This window comes from Toxoplasma gondii, chromosome VIIb (genome assembly GCF_000006565.2).
Source record: "Toxoplasma gondii ME49 chromosome VIIb, whole genome shotgun sequence".
Classification (NCBI taxonomy): Eukaryota; Apicomplexa; class Conoidasida; order Eucoccidiorida; family Sarcocystidae; genus Toxoplasma; species Toxoplasma gondii.
This window is the reverse complement of record NC_031475.1, coordinates 3,238,816-3,261,596: the sequence shown is the minus strand read 5'-3', so window position 1 is coordinate 3,261,596 and position 22,781 is coordinate 3,238,816. Positions and strand designations below refer to the sequence as shown.

Genomic DNA, 22,781 nt, shown 5'->3' with positions numbered 1-22,781 from the left:
TGCCTCCTCAAAAGACGAAGAGGAGTCAGGGGAGAAGACAGGAAATTTGTGAGTTTTAAGGAACGGAGAAAGGGAAGAGACGTCGCGGAACCGAGCGGAAGAAAGGTCAGCGTCTCCAAGCGGTGAGGAGCGACGGAAAGCGAGAATGCCGTCGTCTCGCCGTCTGTTCGGGGACAGAAAAAGCGAAAGAAACAATGGCGGAAGCAGATCCACACGGAGAAGAGAGGCCAGCGAGAAGGAGAGGAAGAACAGAAGAGAAAAAGAAGGAAGAGGAAGAAAGAAGGAAACGGCGGAAAGCCACGCGAGGAGACCCGCAAAGGCGCGGGCACCACAGTAACTCGACCTTGTCGGTTCGTGGGAGTCGAACCCTCTGGTGTACATACACCCGAGAAAACAAGCAAAAGAGACGCCTTTTTTCGTGTTTGTGAAAAATTAGGGGACAAAGCTGACATGCAGACCTCAACAACGCCTGCTCGTCTACGTCGGCCGACAGCGACAGAGACACCTGGATGTGCCGGCGACATTGCGGGGCAGTTCCAGGGCCTCGCGACAGAAAGCTCTTTACGGCGCCTGTTTGGCAACGTTTTCTTCGTTTTCTTCGTTTTCTTCCGGGTTTCTTTCTGTTTTATTTTCTCTCTGGCCGCGGAAACTCGCATCGCTGCTGTCTTGTGCAGTGACTGCGACGGGTTCGCTTGGGCCGTCGCTGCTTTCGTTGTCGGTAGGAACCGCGAGAAGTCGCGACACACTGAGAACTCGCAGATTCCAGGCGCAAGAAATTCCCGGAACGAACTTCCGCGGTGCCACGCCGTCGCCTTGGGTTTTTTGTCGCCCTCTCGAGGACGCAGAGTAGCCGCTTTCCACCCCTCGTTGTCGGTTCCTTCTCTCCGCACCACCAGGGGGAAATGCGGCTGGAATTCCGGTGTATGTACACCCGAGAAAGGGAAGATTCGCCGGCGTTCCGACAGGGACGGAAAGGCCCGTCGCCCTTGGCTCGCTTCCCCTCCAGCGATTGGGAGAAACCCGGAAGCCGCAGTTCACGATCGATTTAGATTTTATGCATGTACAGAGCGTTGAGGTGGCGGAGACCCCACTGATCCGCTTTTTTGTAGAGAAAGACCTCTTTTCGCTCGGCTGACGTCTCAGTTGATCGTCTCAAAGACCTCACCTGGGTGTACAGACACCGTAGAGAAAGAGGTCTGCGGATCGCGCGATCCTGTGAAGGGCCGGCCCCGCCGCCTGCCACGTTTCCAGGAGAGAGGATTTGTCCTGTGACGATTCTCTGGTGAATGAATTTACGTTTTGCGTCTCTCTCGAGGCGAGGAATCCACGCGTGCCGGGAGGCCCAGCTTGGCAGATCGAAATCCTCACGGGTTTGTGCTTCGATTGCAAATCCTCGTCTTCCTCGTCTGTGTGCGCGGCGCCGCTGCTCTTTCTTCGTAGCCCTGAGCACTGTGAAGAAATTCCCCTTTGTCCCCCCCCCCCGCCCGGAGCCCCAGTTTTCTTGTCAGTCTCTCCAGTTCTCGTCGCTCTAATCTTCTCGTCGTCTGTCCTCTTTGGTCTCCCGTCTCCCTGCTGTGGCGTCTCGCTCTCCTCTGTTCCTGTCGCTCCGCGACCCTTCCGTTCGCGCTCCTCTCTGTCTTTCCCTCCCTCTTGCGCGTCTCTTCCTGCCTTTGCGCCTCCTCTCTCTCTGCGTTTCCTGCTCCCTTCATTCTCTGAAAGTCGAGATGTCTCGCCTGGTGCGTCCGTCTCCGACGGCCGCTCGTGCTCGTCGCGCGGCCGCGTCGCTGGCTGCGTCTTCGCACCTGTGCCCTTTCTTGTCTCGACACACGAACCAGTCTCTGACCTCGCTCTTTCCGTTTCGCGCCTTTTGCCCGGTAGCCTCGAAATTCGACTCCTCCACGCTGCCTGCAGTCATGCGCGCCACCACTCTCAACCACCAGCATTTTCCGCCGTCTCCTGCGCCCTCTGCAGCCGCAGGCCTCGAGAGCCGCGGCGACGCCTTGGGCTCCACGGACGCTCTGACCGCGGCCGCGCCGGTGGCTTCTCTGCTGGAGTCGAAGGCGGACTTGGAGGGTCTCGAGGGCGAGGCGGCGGGCGCTTCGGCGCTGTCTCCGTTCTTCTACGAGCAGCGTTTCACGGCGGCCATAAACGAACTGCATGCAGAGGGCCGCTACCGCGTCTTTGCGCAGCTGCAGCGGAAGCGCGGGGCGTTCCCGACCGCGGCGATCTTCTTCGACCGACAAAGCGGCTGGGAGGGCGACGCAGAGTCTGCGGGATCTGGAGCCCAAGGTGCTCGCGAGGCCGCCGCGGCGTCGCCGAACGCAGAGGGAGGCACAGAGATACGGAGAGAGGCGGCAGGCGCACCAGGCGCGCAAGAAGAAGCGGACAGGTGGATGTGTCAATCGGTCAACGAAGAAGCATCTGAAACTGTCGCTTCCGAGGCCGTCGCCAATGTCGCGAAACAGCTCTCGCAGACTGAAGTACAGCTGTGGTGCTCGAACGACTACCTAGGCATGGGTCAGAACCCAGTCGTCATTCAAGTGAGGCCGGAAGGGGAAGCAGAAAGAAATCGAAAATAAACGTTGGTGCCTAGCAGACAGGAGACAGGGAGAGGAAGCAGAGAGATGTCGGAAATAAAGCTGGGTGCGTAGCGGACAGGAGAATTGAAGAGGAAAAGAAAGAAGAGAGACAGGAAGAGAGAGGAAATGGGACGACAGAGAGACAGGAGGCGGAGGGCGCAAGGGAGAGAGAGAGTGAAGAAAGAGTAGGACGAGAAAGAAAGCGGAGGAGGGAGACAGAAAGAGGAAAGAAAGGAAGGGGGGAGGAGGAGAAGGCCTGAGAAGGGGGGATATGGACTCGCTACATGTTTTCAGTCGCTCCTTTTATAAAACATGAGCTGGGAAACTCCAGCTGATTCGCGCTCCTTTGTGACGCCAGTCTGCAAGGATCGGTTTTCAGTTTTTCGATCTCTGAATGCATCAGGCAGCCCACGAGGCGTTGGACGCCGCAGGCGCGGGAGCTGGAGGCACACGCAACATCAGCGGAAATTGCACCTTCCACTTGGAGCTCGAACGCGAGCTGGCTGCTCTCCACGGCAAGGAAGCGGCCCTCCTCTTTACCTCCGGTACGAGCCGCAGCAGAAGAGGAGAGGGAACGAACGACGGAAAGAGCGAACGGAGAAACGAGAGAGTGGAGGAATGAAAGCAGAAAAGGGAGAAGAGGAGAACGACACAGAGGAAGCAAAGAAGGGAAGCAACAGAGCAGGGAGGGGAAGAGCGGATGCGTAAAGAAGAATGACGGAAGAAGGGCAGCACAGCGAGAGAAGTGATTGAGAGTAACGGCAGAGCAGACTGGATATTCGCGGATATTTCACGTTCAGGCGCAAGAGAGGCGCTCAAGCGGAGTGTGAAAGAACACAAAAAACTCAAGAAATTGGGATGCGGCGAAGAAGACGGAGGTGACAAGATGAGAAGAAGAGAAGGGGGAAGAAGAACACGGGTGCAGGAAACCAGGAAGGGGGAACAGAGGAAAGAAGGAAACTTCGCTAGATTTAGACGCGCCACATGAATACACAGTCTGATTGTTGTCCTTCTGCGCGTATGACATTTCCGCCGATTCTTCTCAAACTTTGATCTCCTTCCCCTTTTCTCAATCAGCCATTTTCCTTCGTGTGCTTGCCTGTCTTTTCTCTCTTCTTCTCTCTCTTCTTCTCTCGCTTCTTCCTGCGCTCTCCTCTTGCTCTTTTCCGGTGCGTTTTAGGGTACGTGGCGAACGAGGCGACGCTGTCGACTTTGGGGAAGTTGCTTCCGAACTTGCACATTTTCTCTGACGAGAAAAACCACGCGTCCATCATTGCAGGCATTCGAGGCGCGCGCTGCGCGAAGCGTATTTTCCGGCACAACGACCTGATTCACTTGGAGAGCTTGCTCGCTGCGGCCCCGGCGGATGTCCCGAAGCTGATTGTCTTCGAGAGTATCTACAGCATGGACGGCAGTGTGGCGCCTGTGAAGGAGATCTGTGACTTGGCAGAAAAATTCAACTCTCTCACGTACATCGATGAAGTCCACTCCGTCGGCATGTACGGCCGAACGGGCGGCGGCGTTACTGAACAGTCCGGACAGCAACTGCGCGTCGACCTCATCAATGGTGTGTAGGAAAGTCAAGTCCTCGTCTTTTTTTCATGGTCGGGTCCTCGTATGGCGTTTGCTCTCCGTTTCGTCTCACAGTTGCGCTCGTGCTCTTCTCGCTGTGTTGTTTTCTTCTGCTTCGTGCCTTCCCTTCTTCTCTTCTACTCTCGCTTCCTTCTCGTTCTCCTTTCATCGTCTCTCCTTCTCACTGAGTGCACTCTTCCTTCCTTTTTCCGCTGCGGATCTCTTTGTCTCATTTCTCTTCCTCTACGGTGTGTTTTGTTGTTTCTTCTTTTCTCTCCGACTTCCAGGGACGCTGGCGAAGGCTGTCGGCGTCTTCGGCGGCTACGTGGCGGGTATGGCAACTCTGATCGACTGCATTCGTTCGTATGCAGGTGAGGAAAGGCTCTCAGGTCAGAGGGAGCTTCTCTCCTGAAGTGAGACGAAAAAAAAGGACATGCCTTGTTCAAATGCCCGAATTCGGACGCTCCGCGTGATTCTCAAGCAAAAACGTAACATGGACTGCGGTGGAAAGTGCATTTCCAAAAGGAAACGAGATATCTGGCGTCGAGAACTGAGACTTACACAGCCAACTACAGTCTGGAGTGCGTGGATGGCGTCTTTCATGTCTGTTCCTTCCTCATTCTGGCTTCCTCTGTTCGGAGCAGTCATCTTTTTTCTCTCCATGTGCTTCTCCTTTTTACGTCGACTCTAAGTAGTCTCTCGTTCTTTCTTGTCTGGAATCTTTGCCTCTCTGTCTGTGCACTGTCTCCTTCGTCTCTGCTGTGTGGTGCTAACGTTTGGCGTTGTGTGTTTCCTGCTTGTCGTCTCACCGTTTCCTCGAGTTTTCCACGGTCTTCATGCCGCGGTATTCACCCTTTTTGTCAGTAGTTTCTGCCTTCTGTTCCGCAATTCCTTTCTGTTAAAGTCTCTCGTTTTTTCCTTTTTTTCTAGCCGGTTTCATCTTCACGTCCTCAGTGCCGCCGGCCGTGGCGGCGGCGGCAACCGCTTCGATCAGATACCTTCGTCGTTCGTCGTAAGGCTCCTCAGACTGATTCGTCTTTTCGTTATCTCCAACTTCGCTCTCTTCTTCTCCTTCGTTATTGCTTTTTCTAGCTTTCGCTTGCCTTCTCTTTTTTCTCCTTTTCTTGTCCCTCTGCTCCTTCTCTCTGGACACACGGTGCTGGCTGCGGTTGAAGACTTAGTCTCCCCCACTTTGTTCATGCCTCCGCGGAGACAAGAAGTTTCTTCTCTGTGTGCTCCGTTGCTCTCTTTCTCTTCTCTATCTTCCGTCTCTGTCGCACATTTTACTCCTTCTGTCTTGCCCATCGTGTGTCTCTCGCGTCCTGCACTCCTTCATCTGTTCCTGGCCTCTCCCTGTCTCGGATTTTCCTCGCTGTCTTCTTCCCCGTAGCCTCTGTCCGCTCCTTGTAGTTCACTCTCCAGTCGTCTCCCTTTCTCACCTTTTTCTTCTTTTCCAGCACCGAGCGGTACCTTCAGCAGTTGCGCGCGACGCAGCTGAAGACGCTTCTGCTGTCTCGGGACTTCCCCGTTCTCCTGAATCCGAGCCACATTGTCCCCCTTCTTGTCGGTTGCCCGATTGCATGCAAACGCGCTTCCGACCTCCTGCTCCACGAGCACAAGGTACGGCGGAAGAACAGTGCTGGAAAAAGCCACAGAGAAAGATCTTGAACAGGCTGCTTTAAAAAGTCAAAACAAAGTGCTTGCCAGCAACTTGAAAGAAGAAAGGCTTTTCACCAAGTTCCACTCTGTTCGTTTCCAAAGAAGAGTCCAAGCAGGTGTCCAGTCCAGAAGCACCCCTGTGGGGTTTCGATGCATGCGCGCGCTGTTCCAGGACAAGTGGAGGAGGGTCTTTTCCTTCCCGGTCCGTTTCCTAAATCGGTAAATTGAAAATCTAAAGCAAATTCCATCTTTCAACAGTAGTCTAATCAGGCAGCAAACCAAAGCTGAGTCGCTTCATGTGTTTGCAAATCCCCCCGAGAAGTCGGGATGAAACTCACACAAATGCACCGGATCTGTGTGAAAGGAAAGTGGGTCAAAAGGAAGACTGTTCGGCCTTCCTTACAGCGAGCGCAGGACAGTCCTCCCTCTTTTCGTTTCCTCGAATTCCAACCACGTCTTCATTCTCTCTTCTGCGTTTTCGTCTGTTCCTCTGTGTCCGCTCTTCTCAGCTGTACATACAGCCCATCAACTACCCCACAGTGCCTCGAGGTTCGGAGCGCTTGCGCGTCACTCCGGGGCCTCTCCACTCCTACGACGACGTCCTCAATCTTGTAGATGCTCTTGACCAGGTATGTTGCTGGGCATGAAGTCCTTTTTCTAACTAGGCAGTGAAAACGCGTTTATACGGAACTCTGGTCTCTCGTGCGCCTGAAAAGCGATGTGAACTACCCTTTTGTTGTCTAAAAGGAGACACCTTAATTTCGAAAGGAAAAGGGATTTGTTTACTCTTTTTTAAAAGGTTAACTATGTAATACGTGTTGAATGCTATAAGGAGAAAACTTCTAAATGTCTATCCAATATTTGTAAGCATTATATTTTCCATTTTTGAATTGGAGATATGACGCTCCCAAGGCAGATCGTAGTGTTTCCAGTTTCCCCCGGATATAGAGCTGCACCGTCGTCGTGTCTTCAGCTTCTCCCGCATGAGGGCGTGGAGGTCGCTCTCCGCCTTCTCCCTCAAAAGATAACTCATCACATAATCACCGGGACTTCTTCGTATCTGCGATAGAGGAGTGGACAGAGAAGGTGGAGAAACTTCTGGAATTTTCAGAAGTGGTGCGAATCGAATGCCTTGCGTCTCAGTCTGTCTTGTTTGAAGAGTTGAAGAGACGCGCGTTGCGAGCGTTCACCGCCCTGTAGGGTTTGGTTTGTCCGTAGATTTTTCTTGGTTCCGCAACAGTTTACTGTGATGCTGAGTCGATTTCTCCACCTGCTCTCCACTGTGGGATCCAACGTTTTCAACGCTTCCGCAGGTCTGGAGTGTGTTGGGATTGATGCGCGCGACCGCGTTCAAGGAGCAGCGGGGCCTCTTGGTGGGGCCGCATGCAGTGGAGAAGAGATTCCCCTCCGAGACGCCTCTGTGGGGATCTGGAGAAGCGAGCGTGGAGGCCGGACTGCGCGAGTGTGAAGAGAAGAGTGGGGAGTCTGCGAAAGAGTTGCTGCGTATGCTTCTTGAAGCCCAGTTTTTCTTCTCAGAGCGACAACCGGACAAGCAACAGGTGCATGCAGTCGACAAGCTGCGCGACTCTGCCTCCAGTGGCGCCTCTTGCGCGTCTTCTCTCTTTCTCTCTCGGGAGAGAGACGGATGGAACGAAAGAAAAGAGGGTGCTTCTCCTCAGGCCGCGGAAGTGGCGGACGCTGAAAGACTCTGGACAGAGGGAAGGGAGGGTGAAGCGGTAGGAGTCGCGTCTCGGGGTCGCGTCGAAGTTCGCGCCTAGGATGCGGGCGTTTAAAAATGCTGGGACCTCAACAGATTTCAAACTGAATATGGCGAAACCATCAAAAGCCGCCGAGGAGGGAAGAATGTGCGTGGTGATCGACTCGTCAAAACTTGGTTGTCTGAACCTTGTAATGGTCCGTATTCAGTATTCGAGGTACTCTGATTATTTGTTCATTTGAGTTAGATGCCCATGTTTTCACCATCTCCGTACATCGTGCTGGGGAAGACGCGGAAGCTGCTGCGGCCTTCATCAGCCGTCTGGGTGTCTTCTTCCCGAAACGCGGTGGACTAGATGCCGCCCTTTCTCCCGCGAACCTTCGCGATTTCTCCCAAGTCCCCGAAGCGGCCATGGCAAAGGTTTCTCCGGAAAACGCGTTGCGAGTTCCCTCGCCTTCTGTGTCGGATTTCTCTGTAGACAAAGAGTTCGTCTCCTCACGAAGCGGCAACTTGCACAACTGTGTTCACGTTCCCCAGGTTCTTTGTCTCTTCCCGGACTTCCGCCTGATAAACGAACATCTGCGAATTACCTTTATACGAATATCATCACAGTTTTCGCTTCCGTAGTCCCCCCTGTCGGATTGCCGTCAGAGCGGAATTCGTGGTTTCCCTCGAAGGCTTCACCCTGCAGAGGCAGTAAAACGCAGTTCCCTCTCGGTCGAAAGAGGGAAGAACTTCTACCTGCTACACGGAAAAGGATTCTAACAGTACGCCTTTGACTCTGGGTTTTCTGCCGCTTTCGCAAAAAAGCCATCGGAAGAGAAATCCTGTTTTCCCGCAGGTATCTCTAGGGCCACCATCACCTTTGTGCACTTTCGGAGCGAAACACAAACTCTCCACAAGTCCGCATTACCCGACGAAAATGGTGTCAATCCAGAGACTCTTTTATAGGCAAACATACATTTATCCATATCTATCTATATACATATATATACATATATTTACATATATATACATATATATATATATATATACATATATATATATATACATATATATATATATACATATATATGTATGTATGACAAAGGAGATAAAAGTGGGAAAAGCGAGAGTGATGTGTGAAGGCATTCGATGATGAGGTGCATCTGGAGTTCTTTATAAAAATTAGGAAAGCGTGCCTATGCGAAATTTCGACTTTTTTTGAGATTGGTCCCTTCGGCGTCCCAGTGCCCTTCGCAAACAGGACGGCGGATTCCTTGCGTCTTCTTTCCCTGGAGTGTCTTCCCAACTTCTCTTTGAGGCCAGTCGTGTTCTCTTCTTCGCTTCCTTCTCGTCTGTTTGATGGACTTACGCATTTTATCTGGCTTTCTACGAGCTTAAAGACTGAAAGCGCGTCTCTCTCGCTCTCTCCCCGCGTGTCAGCACCCTCCCCCCTTTTCTCCGCGTTTCTCGCGTTCCTGAGGGAAGATTCAGTCTAACATTTGCTAAGAGACTTGTAAGTTCTCTTCCTCCTGCACAGGAGCCGCGAAAAGCTCTGCTGTTTTCCTCCCAAAGTCCCTTTTCCTTCTTGCTCCCTCACCCCTCGCCGCCTCTCTGCGCCGCTCGACAGCCTCCAGTAGTGTCTTGACAGCTCGAGAGCGTGCTTGCCAGACCGGCTGTCTCACCTGTTCCCTCGTCTTTTCTCTTCCTTTTTCGTCGCTTTTCTCCTCGCCTTCATTCGATGGTCCAGCCTCGTCGCTGCGTTTCCATCTGCTTTTCCAAGCGAAAAAACGCTTGTTTCTTCGAGTGAAAAAGTAGGCTTCTGCAGATGTGAGAAAAAAGACTGGGGTCCGCTGCGAGCACAATTACCCATTCTTCTCAGTTGCACGGGGACGCCCCTGCTTTGAGTTCGTTCGGGAAGATCTCAGCGTCTGGGAGACGACTCCGTTTCTCTCTTGGATGAATTATGGGATCTGTGGATCTGAGACACGCGCTTCTCCCCGATTTCTCCGGGGCAATGTAAAGCCTTTCCCCTCGTTTCCTGACTTCGCTCTTGTCTTGACCTGCGACAGCTCGCGCGAACGCTCGAGCTACAGCGATCTTCAGGACTAGCGTTGGCTGCCCTTCCGGTTTTTCTCGTACGCGAATAAATTAAAGTTAAATATACGTATAAAAATAAAGATATACATATATGTGTAGGTGTATGTGGATGGAGTTTCGTTTCCTCTCTGAGCTAGCCGGGCGAGAAGAGCTGGGATTTCTCCTTTCCTCTGAAAAAAAGGAACGCGAAGGCTCCTCTCGCGTCTCCATGCAGCTCTTTCCTTCTCCCATTTTTCACCCGTCTCTCCTCTTCATCACCTTCCTATTCCACCTGCTGTCTGTCCTTATCCTTCCTGTCCATCTCCCTCCAGTCCATCTCCTTTCGTCGACTTCTCTTTTGAACATCCGTTTTTCGCTCTGCCAATGAAATGGAGACCTTCGCCCCCGAGAGTCTGGCGCCTCGCCCTGTGCATCTGTTCACGTCTGCGCCTTCCCAGAGGGCCTCCCCGCCCTCTGGTCGCATGCACTCACCTGCTCTGCAGGCTGCGTTTCCCCCGTCTCTGGGCGCTCCTGACAAGCGCTCAAAGTCTCCCTTCAGTCGAGAGTACGTTTCACCCCAAAAGACGTGGAGGAGCCTTGGCACTATCTCCCCAGACTTCATCGGTGCGTCTCGCCTGAACTCGGAAGAACTCGGAGTCCAGACGGCCTCCTCCCTCCATCTGGCGAGAAAAGTCGATCTCCCAAGTGGCTTCGAGAATCTGGAAAAAGACGCCGCGCGCCTCACTTTCTTTCTCGCAGCGAACGACCAAGCTGGTCGTCGAAAGGCCTCGCTCGAGGCGGTCTACCTGGCGCAGGAGCAGCACAGCGAACTGCAGAAGAAAGAGGTCCGCATCCAGCCTCGAATCGTAATCCCCAGTTCCGCTCCGAGCAGCGCCTCTCTGGGGTGTACATACACCCCACGCGTCCCGGGGCTAGGTCGCCATGGGGAGCCGGCGATAAACTGCGCCGCAGACGCGCAATCGCATGCGCAGGTGTCTCATCTTCCAGACGGTGAGTGGAGCTGTCTGCAGGAAGCCTCCGCGGACCACTGCGTGTGACGCCCAAGGACGTCTTCCAGAAAAGGAGACAAAATCTCCAGAAAGCTCCCGCTTTCGTCTCTGCGGCGGAGCAGGGCGGGCATTTTGTGGCGTCGAGACCCCTGAGACAAAGTGGACTTTTCGAGATGCAGAACAGATGAAAAACGCAACTGTGTGTCTCCAACGGACGAGAGAGAGGCAGATTCACAAGTGAATACGCGCGGATCGATAGAGACTGATTCGTAAATCATCAGATGCATCGGCATAGATGAACACAGGCTGTTGGGCTCCAGCCGCGCAAACGAGTCCGTTCAAGGAACACTTTGGAAAGAGGGTCGTCATCCAAGTGCTCGTTCAAATCAAAGTGTAACCAAGGATACAACTCCTTATAAATACACTTATATCTATACCAATATACATGTCTGATTTATATATACATATATGGAGCTGTGTCCGCAGGCGCGTCTCGATGATCTTCGCAATCGCTACATCCACAACAGTTGCCTCCACATGCCGCATGTCAAGTTGTGCGCACTGGGGGCGTATGGTTTGATGCGTTGCCTGATTTGCCTTTTTTTCTTCGGGGATTCTCGCGGTCTCTCTCTGTTTGCGCAGATGTTCCGAGGACAGGTCTGCGCTCTTGTCTTTCGCAAGCGCGTCTGCCGAGACAGGAGGCCGCGCCCATCAGCCTTCAGGAAGAGCTGTGTCTGGCTTCGCGCGGCCTCCGGAAGCCTTTGCTCGCGGGTGAATGCAGAGAAGAGTCGAAGGCGTTTGCAGAAGCTCTCGCTGACGCTGAGAAGCCGGAGAAAGCCCTGGTCAGCGTGGGCGAACATGCGGGAGTCGCCGCCTCTCTCTCTGGAACCGCATCCGCTGGGGAGACGACTGGGAGGTATTTTCCGCTTGTCTGCATGCTTCTCATGTCGAGCTTGTGCAACTTCGACCACGGAGTGATTCCAGCCGTTCTGGGGGAACTTCAGGAACACTTCCCGCAGATGGCGTTCCTCGAACAGAGCCTGCTCGGATCGCTCGTGTACTTCGGACTCGTCGTCGGAACTATGTTTGCAGGTGGGAAACAGAGAGAAGAGCGCGGCAAGCAGAGCAACTGAGGAAGAAGGAAACAGAAAGGAAAGAACGAGAGAGACATGGACGCCAGACAGAGAGAGAAAGAGAGAGAGAGAAAGGGAGCGAGAACCATGAAAATGTGCAGTCGGGAGAAGGAAGGAGAACGGAGAGATACAGAGAGAGCAGGAGGAAGGACGGAGACGAAGAGCTGAATAGGGAACTGGAAGGCGAGGGAAAGGGGGAGAAGAACAGAACAAACCAGAGAAGCGAAGGAAACTGCAGAGACAGAAAAGAACGAGGAGGGTACAATAACGGTTGTACACCTACAGAGGGAAGAGCGCTTCTTCGGGAAGCCACGACCCAAGCGCCTTCAAGCATGCATGCATGCTTCTCTTCATGAAAAGGAGAAACGCTTCTGCATAGTTCCACGAACAGGGTGTCACAAGCTTCACACGAGTTCACCGGAACACCGGAAAATCTCTTCGTGCCACAGGCGTCTCTTTTCTTCGCCTTTTTTTTCCTCCTTTTCTCAGGTGTCTCGTACCAGCATCTGGGAGCCAAGTGGTTGTTAGTCGCCTCTCTCGGATGTCTTAGCGCAGGACTTTACGTTTTCTCTTCCTCTTCGAGTCTCGCCGTCATGTACTTCACGCGCTTCTGCATTGGCCTTTGTCAGGTAGGCTAAATCGGTGAAGATAACTTCGTTTTAAACTGAGACGAAAGAGCAACGCTCTGTTTCTCTCTTAGTCGCAATCGCTCCTCAGCAAGTGCACTCCTTCACTCTGCTTTCTGCTAAAAAGTTGGGGACATTAACTCCAAGAGACAGGCAAAAGGAGAAATACATATCAGTGAATAACTACATATAAACATATAAAGTTCACTTCTATCTACTTATATAGATGTATACTTGTACACATTATACATGTGTGTGTATATATCTGTGTACATATATATATATATATATATATATATGCATATCTGCTTATTTATATATATCTGTATATGCAAATATAGACGAACATACATATGTATGCAAAGGAGTGGATGAAAATATATATGTATTTGTGCACATTGCTTTAGGTGTGATGTGTACATTATATATATATATATATATATATATTCTACATATATACACTCTTATTTGCATAGGCCTACAAGACTTTGTGTCAGTAAATGTGTGTACTTTCATACATCTATATATGGTCATAGGCATCTATTTATTTTTTTCGTTTATGCGTATATATACATATATATATAAGTCTTCATATATACATACATATGTGGTTTTTTTGTTCATATACATACATATATATATATGCATAAATATGTATTTATTTGCGTACATTCTTCTATATGTTTCAAAGTATATGCGGATTTGTCTATGTGTAGATACATATATATATATATATATATATATTTATTTATTTATTTCCATGTGTCTCTATATAAATATGTGTTTGCATATGCGTAAATGTGGGCACTCTATGGACCGTCTCTTTGCGCCTGTTTGAGCTGTCACGTCGTTTGGCGGCGCGAAAGAAGTCTCCGTTTTCAAAGCCGTGGAAATGCACCTCTGAGGAGAGAAACTTGTTTGTCGCGCAGGCCTTGCCTGTGGTCTACATTCCCGTTTGGGTTGACGCGTTCGCCCCTGAGGGGCAGGTCACTCGGTGGATGGCGTTTACTCAGCTCGGCGGCATCGGCGGTGAGTTTCGCTCTTTTTTTTGACGGAATGGCACGAAGCCGTATGCGTTTGCGTAGCTATCCGCCGATGCGCAACTGCAAGCGGAAGGGAAGTTGCCGGGAGAACGTTTGCGAAGGAGGTACCTGTTGAGGCGGACCTACCGCGGCCTGCGCGAACGAAACAGTAGAGAGGGAGGCTTCTCTCGTTGCGGAGACTCTACGCTCAGAGAGACTGACAGATGTCCACACTTGTCTGTAAATGTCAGAACAGATCGACCACGGCGACACAGATGTTCACGTTGGTATAACTCGGTGCAGAGACAGTCCGGGAGAAGTTGTAGAAACTTGCTCAAGGAACTTTGTCGACGTGGACGGACGCAGACAGAAGGACGCTCGTGGAGCGACTCTTGTGTGGGTTGCCTCCGTGACTTTCTCGCTTGCAACTCAGTCTGTCATCTCCTCCTGGCGACTTTCTCTCGCTTCTTCCTTGTGTTTTTCTCTGCAAATCGCTCGAAGAAAGACATCGGGAACCGCATCTCTGTGCGGCGTCGGGACGCTCGTTTTCGTCGCTCTGCCTTTCGTTTGCCTCCGTTTCTCATCGACGAGTTGTTTCATTGTCTCCTTTTTCTTTTCTTTCCAGGAACTGTGCTGGGGTACTTCTTGGGAGGAGTGCTGTCGAGGCTTCAGGACGCGAAGGTCTTCGGTCTGGCCGCCACATCCTGGCGAACGCCGTTCGTCATTCAGGTGAGAGAGAGAGAGAGGCGAGTTTTTTCGAATCTTTCCAAGGTGACAGAAAGGGAACTCTCTCGAGAGAAGGGTGGACTCTTTGTGAAGTGAAGGAAGAACTGTTTCGAGGGGGGAGATCGGTCGCAGCGGAAACACAAAAAGGATCGCCTCGTTCGTTGGATGCGCTAGGGAGGGATCTTTCTGAGATGCGAGACGAACGAGGCTGCAACTCTGTGTAGATCCGTCTTCAAAATCGGAGATACGAAGCTTGCTGAGGGAGACGACTTCTGTTGAGGATGCAAGAGAACCGTTCTCAGAGGTAACGGGAGAGTCGTCTTCAAGGGGAAGATGCTTCTTTCTTTAGATGAGAGATGCATCATTCCTGAGCTGGGAGACGCTCTGAAGATCACTAAATAGGGAAGTCGAGTTCACCTACTGCTTCTTCTCTTTACCCAGACCGTTTCTTGCGCCTTCTCCTCGTCTGTGCATGCAGTCCATCGCCCTCCTGCCGTTGATTTGCGCCCTCACATGCGCCTCTCCCAAGATGGTGAATCTCCCGGCAGCGAGCTTCGCGATTCCAGATCCTGAACGCGACGGGTGAGGATTCGAGAGTGGTAGAACGCTGGCGATCTCGAAACCAGCTATTCGCTGTCAGCCTCTTTCGCTTTTTCTTGCAGCGCTCAGTTCCGGTGCGAGCTGGACCAGCAAACAGGAGCTGTGTTGGCTGTGTGTCCGGCACAGAACGAACGGTTTCTCTGGAATCCGTTCCTGACTCGGTGCCTCGTTTTATGTCACGTTTTCTCTCGTTTCACTCTCGCTCCTCGCTTTCGATGTCTCGAATTCCTCTCAGGGGATTGGCGCTGAGGGGCGACGAAACTCAGGGACAGCCGTCGGCGCTCGGATCTGTGTGGCGAGTCTTGCGGACGTCTCTGAAGGGAGTCAAGAGCTTGCTGATGAATCGGCTTTACGTCATCACTACGCTGGGCATGAGCACACTGTACTTCGTCGTCACGGGCATCCAGTTCTGGGTCACCGAGTACATGGTCGTGGTTCTCAAGTTCGGCAAAATCAACGTCGTCGTTCTCTCCACCCTCTGCTTCCTCACCGCGCCCACCTCCGGGTACGCAGCGCGTCTGAGAAGGACAACATCTGAGGTAGAGAGAGGAGATTTTGTGGGCAGGAGAGCAACAACGGAGAAGCAGAAACAGAGAAAGAAGCAGGGAGGCCGAGAGAAGAAGAGAATTGGAGGGAGCGAGGAGAGACGAGAGGCGGAAAGACAAAAGACAACGGACGGGAGCGCTCTCTTTGGACGCCCCAGTTACGTTTTCGAGTAGAAAACGAATAAATGTCTGCCTTCGACGCGCGAGAAGCTGCGAGAACGGAGATCACGGGAAGGTCCAAGCCACACATGTAGGGCAAAAGACCTGGCACACGTCTACTCCACACTGCATAAAAAGTTCCGTTTTCCGCATGCGAGAAAAGACGGTCTCTTTCTTCTGTTTTTCAGGATCTGGTGTGGGGGGTACATCTGCGACCAATGCGGCGGCTACCGAGGGGGGCAGCAAAGGATGGCGGTGCGGGTCGCGACGGTCTTTGCTGGTAAGGACGGAGTCACGAAGCAGCTGAATTCTGTCTTGATGCATGAGCCAAAACGCACAACAGGTCTCACGCGCAAACAGACTCCGTCAACTTTGCAAAGAGTCTCAGGGGACAAGCAGCGCCGAAAGACGCACACCGACAGAGAAACAGATTCAGATCGACAAAAAGATGCGTATAGAGACAAGTAGAGATACATACATACATAGACAGTCAGATATGCATATATGTATGTATATATATATATATATATATCTTGGTGGAGATAGATATAGACGGAGATATAGATAGGTAGAGAGAGAGAAGTTGAAGTGCTATTTCAGCCATATTCATACAGAGACTGAGTCGTCTACGGTGAGATCGGTGGATAGACGCAGAGATCACGAAACGCATAGAGACGTAGATTTAGGTAGAGAGAGAGACATTTGTTTCGACAGGTATCTTGAGATTCAGGTGTGAAGAACGTAGATTTGGCCATATCGACATCGCGAGGTGAAATTGCATCGAGGAAGATTTACAGCACTCTCACGACGCCGAGGCTTTTCTCCATTCCTGTGAATGTTCAGGTCTGGCCGCCCTGCAAGCTGTAGCTTGCGTGTACGTCTCAGACATTTACCGGTTCGCTGGTCTCTTGTGGGGATCTCTCTTCTGCGGTGCCGCCCTCGTCCCGGTAGCCATTGGCATGATTCTCTCCTCTGTTCCAGTGCACCATCGCAGCCTCTCTTCTGCCGTCTCGCAGTTCGCGTAAGCTGCACAACGTTTCTCAAAGGACACTACATCCTCCCCAACGCAAGCAAATGCGCCTCGAGTTGTGTGCATGCATATACATATACTTAAATATATATATGTATATATACTTAAATATATATATGTATATATACTTAAATATATATACATATATATACTTAAATGTGCATGTGTGTACTTAAATATATGTATATATGATCGTGCATCTGATTCGCAAGAGAGGGAAGCGAGGGCAGGTCAGAATATATATATATATAAATATATACATCTATGTATGTATATGTATGTAGGTGTGTGTGTATGGGTGGAGATAGAGAGAGGGGAGGGAACGAGGCATATTCAAGGCATGTGTTTGGCTGAAAACGCAGGAAAAAGAAGACGAGAAACAAAAACCTGCATGCGCACATATACATGCATAGGTGCATATATGCATATGCATACGCACATGCGTATAAACAGATACAGATACTGCGCATTAAAGGATTTGTCTTGTGTATGGGAGTAGAGTCTCTAGGGTTTGGTTTTTTTTCTCGATTTTCCAAAGCTGGAGGAGAGAGCAGCGCGTTTGTCTGAAGGTGCAGTCGGTGTTTCGGGGAGGAAGACTTGTTTTTAGATGAAAAACGTAGAGAAAACTCTTCACCTTTCCTTCGCTGAGAGACTGAAAGGAAAAAGATATCTGTAGAGGGAAGAGAGGGACTTGGTGTGAATGTTTTCTTTTTTCTCAAGAAATGATTTTCCGTTTTTCTTCAGCTACCATATCTTCGGATGGTTTGCCGCGCCTCTCGCCAGCGGTGCAGTGATGGATTTCGTCGACACTTGGCAAGCGCAGCAGACCGCTTTCCCTGTCTCCAAGGAACTTCCTCTGGAGTGAGCTTATACACATATGCTTGTTAGAGTTGTAGATTAATCATTCCATTCCCGAAAAGTACTTTCTCTTCCCTCTCTCCCCATGTACACGCATTTGTACACCTGTATGTACATGTTTGCATAGACACGTGTATATGTATACACATGTATATATACATATACATATATATATATATACATATATATATATATATACATATACATATATATATATATATTTATGTATGCCTTTAGCGATCTGGAGATGAGATGAAGTGGAAAGGTGGAGTTGCAGACTGAATTCTCGTGAAAGTTCCTTGAGTCTTTTTCCAGCTCTAGACGTCACATATTTGTTCCGGCGAACGCACATCATAGACCAGCACTTGACGGTTCGTCCACCCAGTGTGCAAAAGACATGTCCGAGATGTTTCTCGGACCTGAATGCGTCACCGCACACCGACTTCGAACGTGAAGATGTAAACGGCTCGTGGGTTTCTGTGTCCTCCTGTGTCTCTTTACACGCTGTGGGGAATCTCTGCTTTTGAGCATTGTTTTTTTGTGGTGGCGGGTCCTTGCGAAGATCTCTCTGCAGAAGCAGCGCGTGTCTTTCTGTTGTGGATTTTCTTCTCGACGTCGGATTTGTGTATCCGTCTTTTTTTCCATGGTCGTTTCTCCACTGCAGACGGTGGTCGACGTGCATCAGCGTCTCGGAAACACTTGAGGATTCTTTTTTTTTCTTTTTTCAGAGTCGGCTTTTCGATGATTTTGTGCGTGAGCGTTCTCGGATTCGCGTTCTTCGCCGTCGCAAATCTCCTCGTAAGTTCCAGCCTTTTGCCTTTTCTTTTTCTTCTTCGTCGGTGTGCTCGTCCTCTCTCCACTCTGGTTTCTGAGGGCCTGTGGCGTTTTCGTGTCTTGTGCCGTATTCCTTTCTCGGTCTCTCCCGGTTCGTTTGTCTCTGCTTCTCCCATTCTTCTGCGACCTCATGTTCTCTCCACCCTGCTTGCGTCTACCGCCTCCACTTTGTTTTCTCTCTCTCGCTACGTCTTCCCAGACTCTTCCCTCTGAGGAAATCGCGAAAGAAGAACTCGAGCTGCAGCTTGCGCGCAGCCGCCTTCCGACCTTCTCTTTCTGAACGCTCAGGCTGCCGAGCCTCAGAAGGAATCAGGTCCCGCGAGAACAACCGAAGAGCAGGCGCAAGGAGAAAGTTAAACACTGCTGGACTGAAACGGTTCTGCACAGACACGCGCAAATGAAGCACACTCGTGCAGGTCACATTCACATTCACGCATGCGATTACGTACATACATAAATACATACATATATATATATATATATATATATATATGTATATATTTATGTATCATATATACATATATGGATATATATATATATATATGGATATATATGTATATGTTTGTATATATATGTATATGTGTAAACATATATATAAGTATTTATGTGTGTGAGTTCGACCCGATATGTTGATGTTTGCATCTGCATGCGTGTCTGTTAGCACTCCCGGGTGTCGATGGGGAGAGTGGGAGTGTCGGTGGAACACAGGTGGAAGGCTTTGGTTTTCCCGGGGTCTCAGGGATCTGGATTTTTCGCGGATGTTTCGTCGTTCTGCGGGAGGAGAGCGGCTTTCCAGTTTTTGGATGGAGGCGGACACAGTTCCCCTTCGAAGGAGAACTGTAGACGTTTCCTGGAGCACAGGAGTCCTCGACGAAGCGACTCAAACTGTCGATTTACCATGTTTCCAGGGCCGCAGCACAAACGATCCAGGTGTTGTGTGCGATGGAGAGAGAGGCAGGGGGAACTCAGCATTCCTTTGTTGTCCCTGACGGAGAGGACTCTGTGGAGAGTGGTGCTCTGTGGACAGAAGGAAAGTTCAGAGCAGTGCGAGCCTGTCTACTCCGTGGTCTGCAAGTTTCACCGTATACGAATATGCATTGTCTCTGTGCAAGTGGGCTGAACACCGGCACGTGGAGTCCTAAACGTTTGCTTCCAGTTATTTGAAGTACAGACAACTCTTGTGTTCAATGATTTCCGCCATTACGGTCCTTAGGAAACTGGATCACCTCCAGGTAGACAAGAGAGAAACAGGCAACTTCTCTGCGTTTCTGCTGTACACCACCACAGTCCCAGGGTACTTCGAGAAAAAGGGCAGTTGCGAGCATCGGGATCCAGCACCCGGCGATACAGACTCCACATCGGTCTGTCGCTCGCGTCATATCTGGTTGATGGTGTGCAGTTGAAAGAGACCTTTGCTGGGTTGTGTCTGAACGACTAAACCGTTTGCATTCGCTAGAGTTCCGACAATGTTTCCTGTCGGTGGACACCGCCTGCGTCCTGTGTCTTTCAGATATTTGCTTTCGATGAAACGTCTGTATAAAGGGGTCAACCTTTTTGGGTTAGTCGTGGTCTAAGATAAGCCGTTTCATAGTTTATGCGAAGCAAATTCGTACTCTTGACCACAGCTGATACACGGGAGAAAGCAGTGGCCGTTGTAGTCTACGTCTCAGAAGCGTTCGAAGGATGGACTGAGGACAGACGGTGCACTGTTTTTCAGCTGAGTTGAGAACGTTCCAAGACGTTCCGCGTACCCGCGTTGACACCCACACACCCTCACGGAGATTCCAGTCTGCATTTCCAAATGTTCAGTTTTGTGTACAGCTCAGTCATACCATTTTTCGAGCCACCTACCACCATACGTTCATACACACATGAACAAATATATATCAATACATATATATATATATATATATATATATTAAGATCTCTAAAGTTATATGTATCTCTCTACATATATCTACATATATGTGTATCTACATTTTTGTTAATCTATTTGAAAATATAAATAAATATATGTAGGTAGAGGTGCAAGGGACGACAAGATGGAAAGGGAGGAGCTGTGCTAGGGGGATGCAGTAGCTCTCTCTATCGACGTTCAACCGTACGGAATCTGGATGAGAAAATGTGCGCAAGTGTGTAACTTAGCGGCGTTTTCTGCATTTATCTGCGAACTGCGATTTTTTCTGGAGACGCGAACGGTGGAAGACACCCGACACAGTTGCTTGCGGCAAAGTTCCTGAATGCCAGACGGGAAGAAACTGGTGGTTTTTGGGCTCTGGCTGCAAGGCAGCTTGTGGAGTTCCGAGTTCTCGCTCTCCACAGACTGTGCGCGTTTTCCTTCACCGATGGTAAGCAGAGGTCGACGAAGAGGGGAAGAGAAACTCTGCGTAAGGAAGTCTCGAGCCTCAGACGCGGGAATAAAGAACTTGGAGGCTTCACAGCGCCTCTCTCGAATTCCAGGCACACACAGTCTGTCTTCTCACGGTCTCACTACTTTCAGCGAAAACTCTCTTTTTCCTTGGAGATCCCTTTGATCGATTACTCTTCTGAGATTCTGGCGTCGACTGCCAGAAAGTCCACTCCTTTCTGAGCAGGACACAGACAGGGACTAGCAGTGGAAGCTGCAGGGTTCAAGCGAGCATGCTTCCAGAATGTGTGCGAGGAGAGAGGAGTGAATCGTTTTTCGACGAAAGAAACAACAACTGAGAGACGCCAGAGGAAAAGCGCGAAGGAACGGCACGCTTGCGTCTGTCCTGTCCCTCTTTGGCGGTGTCTTTGGAGTTTGCAAAGGTTCCCTAGCTTCTCCGGAAAAGTCGAGAAGACGCAGGAACAAAGCCGTTCCTCTCACTCTCTCGTTTCGCTTGTTCAGACGCTGAAGCTCGACCTTTCTGTCTGTGTAAAAGAGAATGAGAAGTCTCAAAAATGCTTCAGGTCGCCCGACAGAGACTGCGATCAAGACAACGGAAGAAAATACGCGCTTCTTTTCAGTCGTGCTCTCCCGCATGAGCGAGTCTCAAAACCTTCACCGCAAAAATCTTTTCTATCTCAGCTGTCGATGCGTATCTAAATCTATGTACAGAGGCACGCGACACTGAAACCGCCCATAGCGGCCTCTCTGCGCAAAGTCGTGGGCAGTGGAGGGGGGCGCGAAGAATGAAGAAAAAGAAGCAAGATTCTCCCCGAAGAAAACTGCAAACACCAAGCTGTAGCCTGCAAACGCACTCCTTCCCCAATTTCCTTCCTCAAGGGCAAGACACAGCGAGTCGCCGGCAACTCCGAGAGAAGCGACAGCAGGAAGTCGGAGGGTCGGAGGAAGAGCAGCAAAGTCATGCAAGAGCGGAAACTTCGCAAACAAGCAGAAAGCTGATTTCGCAGGGAGAGAATGTGCAGTGTCTTTAAAACCGTCAACCTAAACCATAGAGAGACCGAAGGGCATGCGCGCAGCTGGCGCGCCCGCGCGCGGTGAAAGTGACTCGGATTTTCGCAAGTCCGGAAAGATCGGCGACGTTTCAGCAACTTGCACCTTTTTTGCGCAGATCGAATGCGAGAAAACTACGGACAGCCTTCGAGAGCAACGCAGCATTCGTCAAAACGGACGGGAAGCGAGAAAAGGAGCTTCGCACACCGCCGCACTGCGTCGAAGCAACAAGACCATGAGAAGAGACCGCGTCAATTCTCCCTCCTCTGTCGGTGTCTTCCGCGCTTGTCTCGGCGGTTCTTCCGCTTGCTGTCTTCCCCTGTCTTTCCTTTTTCCCCTCCACTTCGCCTTTTCTCGTAAACCTTAGCTGCGTCGAAACTGAAACCAAGACCACTGTTCCGCTGCGAGGTGTACAAAATACGCCTCGCGCCAGTGTCTGCCGCTCCCGTTTGCGCGTTCTCTACGGCGGTTTCTCTGCGTTTTTCTCGGCAGAAAGCTGTTTCTTCGCGGAGAGACTCTTCAACAGGCGCAGTCGAAACTTCAGCTGAGGGACAGCAAGCCACTCTCCGCGGGAAGATCTCCACTTTCCCCCTGCCTATTTTGATCTGTTCCCTCCGCGCTGCGCCTCAGTGTGCAGCGCCCGAGCTGTCGGGCGTTGGGTGTGTCTGTATTGTTTTTTTCGGAGAGAGATCTCTTTTCAACGCGAAATTTCTTCCTCTCTGCGCCTGAGAAAACGAAAGCCTCCGTCTTCTTCTGCATGTCGTTCAGAGTTTTTTTCTAGAAAGGCGATGCACACCCTGGATCGGTCTCCTCCGCAGAAATCCCTTGGACTTCCAGAGTTGTTTCTTCCTGCTTCTCTCTCACAGGACGCTTTCCTCTCGCGTCCTCCAACACAATTACTCACTTTTCTTCTGAAGCAACAGCGTTTACTCTCTGTATACTCGCAGGTCTCCTCCTCCCCTCTCCTTCTCTCGAGCCTTCTCTTCGTACATCAGTCTCTCTCTCTCCGCCCTCCTCATTTGACAGCCACTCTTCTTCCTCTTCTTTCTCTTTTTCCTCTTTTTTTTCCTCTTTTTTCTGGGCTTCGCTTTGTTCTCTCTCTCTTCCCTCTCTTCTCTCTCCCTTTTGCTTCCCGGCATCGCCTTCTATCTGGCGAGTTGCTGTCGCGAGATGCGTCAGCTATGCGAGGACATTCAGAGTCTCGAGGGCCTCATTTCTCCCCGTCTTCTCCC

General features: G+C 50.8%; 2 protein-coding genes across 2 annotated transcripts; both read left to right on the top strand.

Annotated features, from left to right (window-relative positions):
- The first annotated feature begins 1,294 nt into the window (after positions 1 to 1,294).
- Positions 1,295 to 7,764, top strand: TGME49_258690 (5-aminolevulinic acid synthase domain-containing protein). Its single transcript, XM_002365042.2, has 8 exons — positions 1,295 to 2,540; positions 2,983 to 3,124; positions 3,760 to 4,146; positions 4,439 to 4,522; positions 5,082 to 5,163; positions 5,609 to 5,771; positions 6,320 to 6,439; positions 7,124 to 7,764. The coding sequence occupies exons 1-8, from the start codon at positions 1,725 to 1,727 to the stop codon at positions 7,586 to 7,588; spliced, it is 2,259 nt and encodes a 752-aa protein (XP_002365083.2). The 5' UTR covers positions 1,295 to 1,724; the 3' UTR covers positions 7,589 to 7,764.
- Positions 7,765 to 9,977: 2,213 nt separating this feature from the next.
- TGME49_258700 (transporter, major facilitator family protein) lies at positions 9,978 to 18,931 on the top strand (the record flags this gene model as incomplete). Its single annotated transcript, XM_002365043.1, has 12 exons — positions 9,978 to 10,599; positions 11,241 to 11,690; positions 12,221 to 12,360; positions 13,287 to 13,386; positions 14,005 to 14,108; positions 14,584 to 14,687; positions 14,941 to 15,210; positions 15,598 to 15,689; positions 16,253 to 16,430; positions 17,184 to 17,300; positions 18,026 to 18,095; positions 18,331 to 18,931. 12 exons carry the CDS (start codon positions 9,978 to 9,980, stop codon positions 18,409 to 18,411), a joined length of 2,328 nt encoding a protein of 775 aa, XP_002365084.1. The 3' UTR covers positions 18,412 to 18,931.
- Positions 18,932 to 22,781: the final 3,850 nt, after the last annotated feature.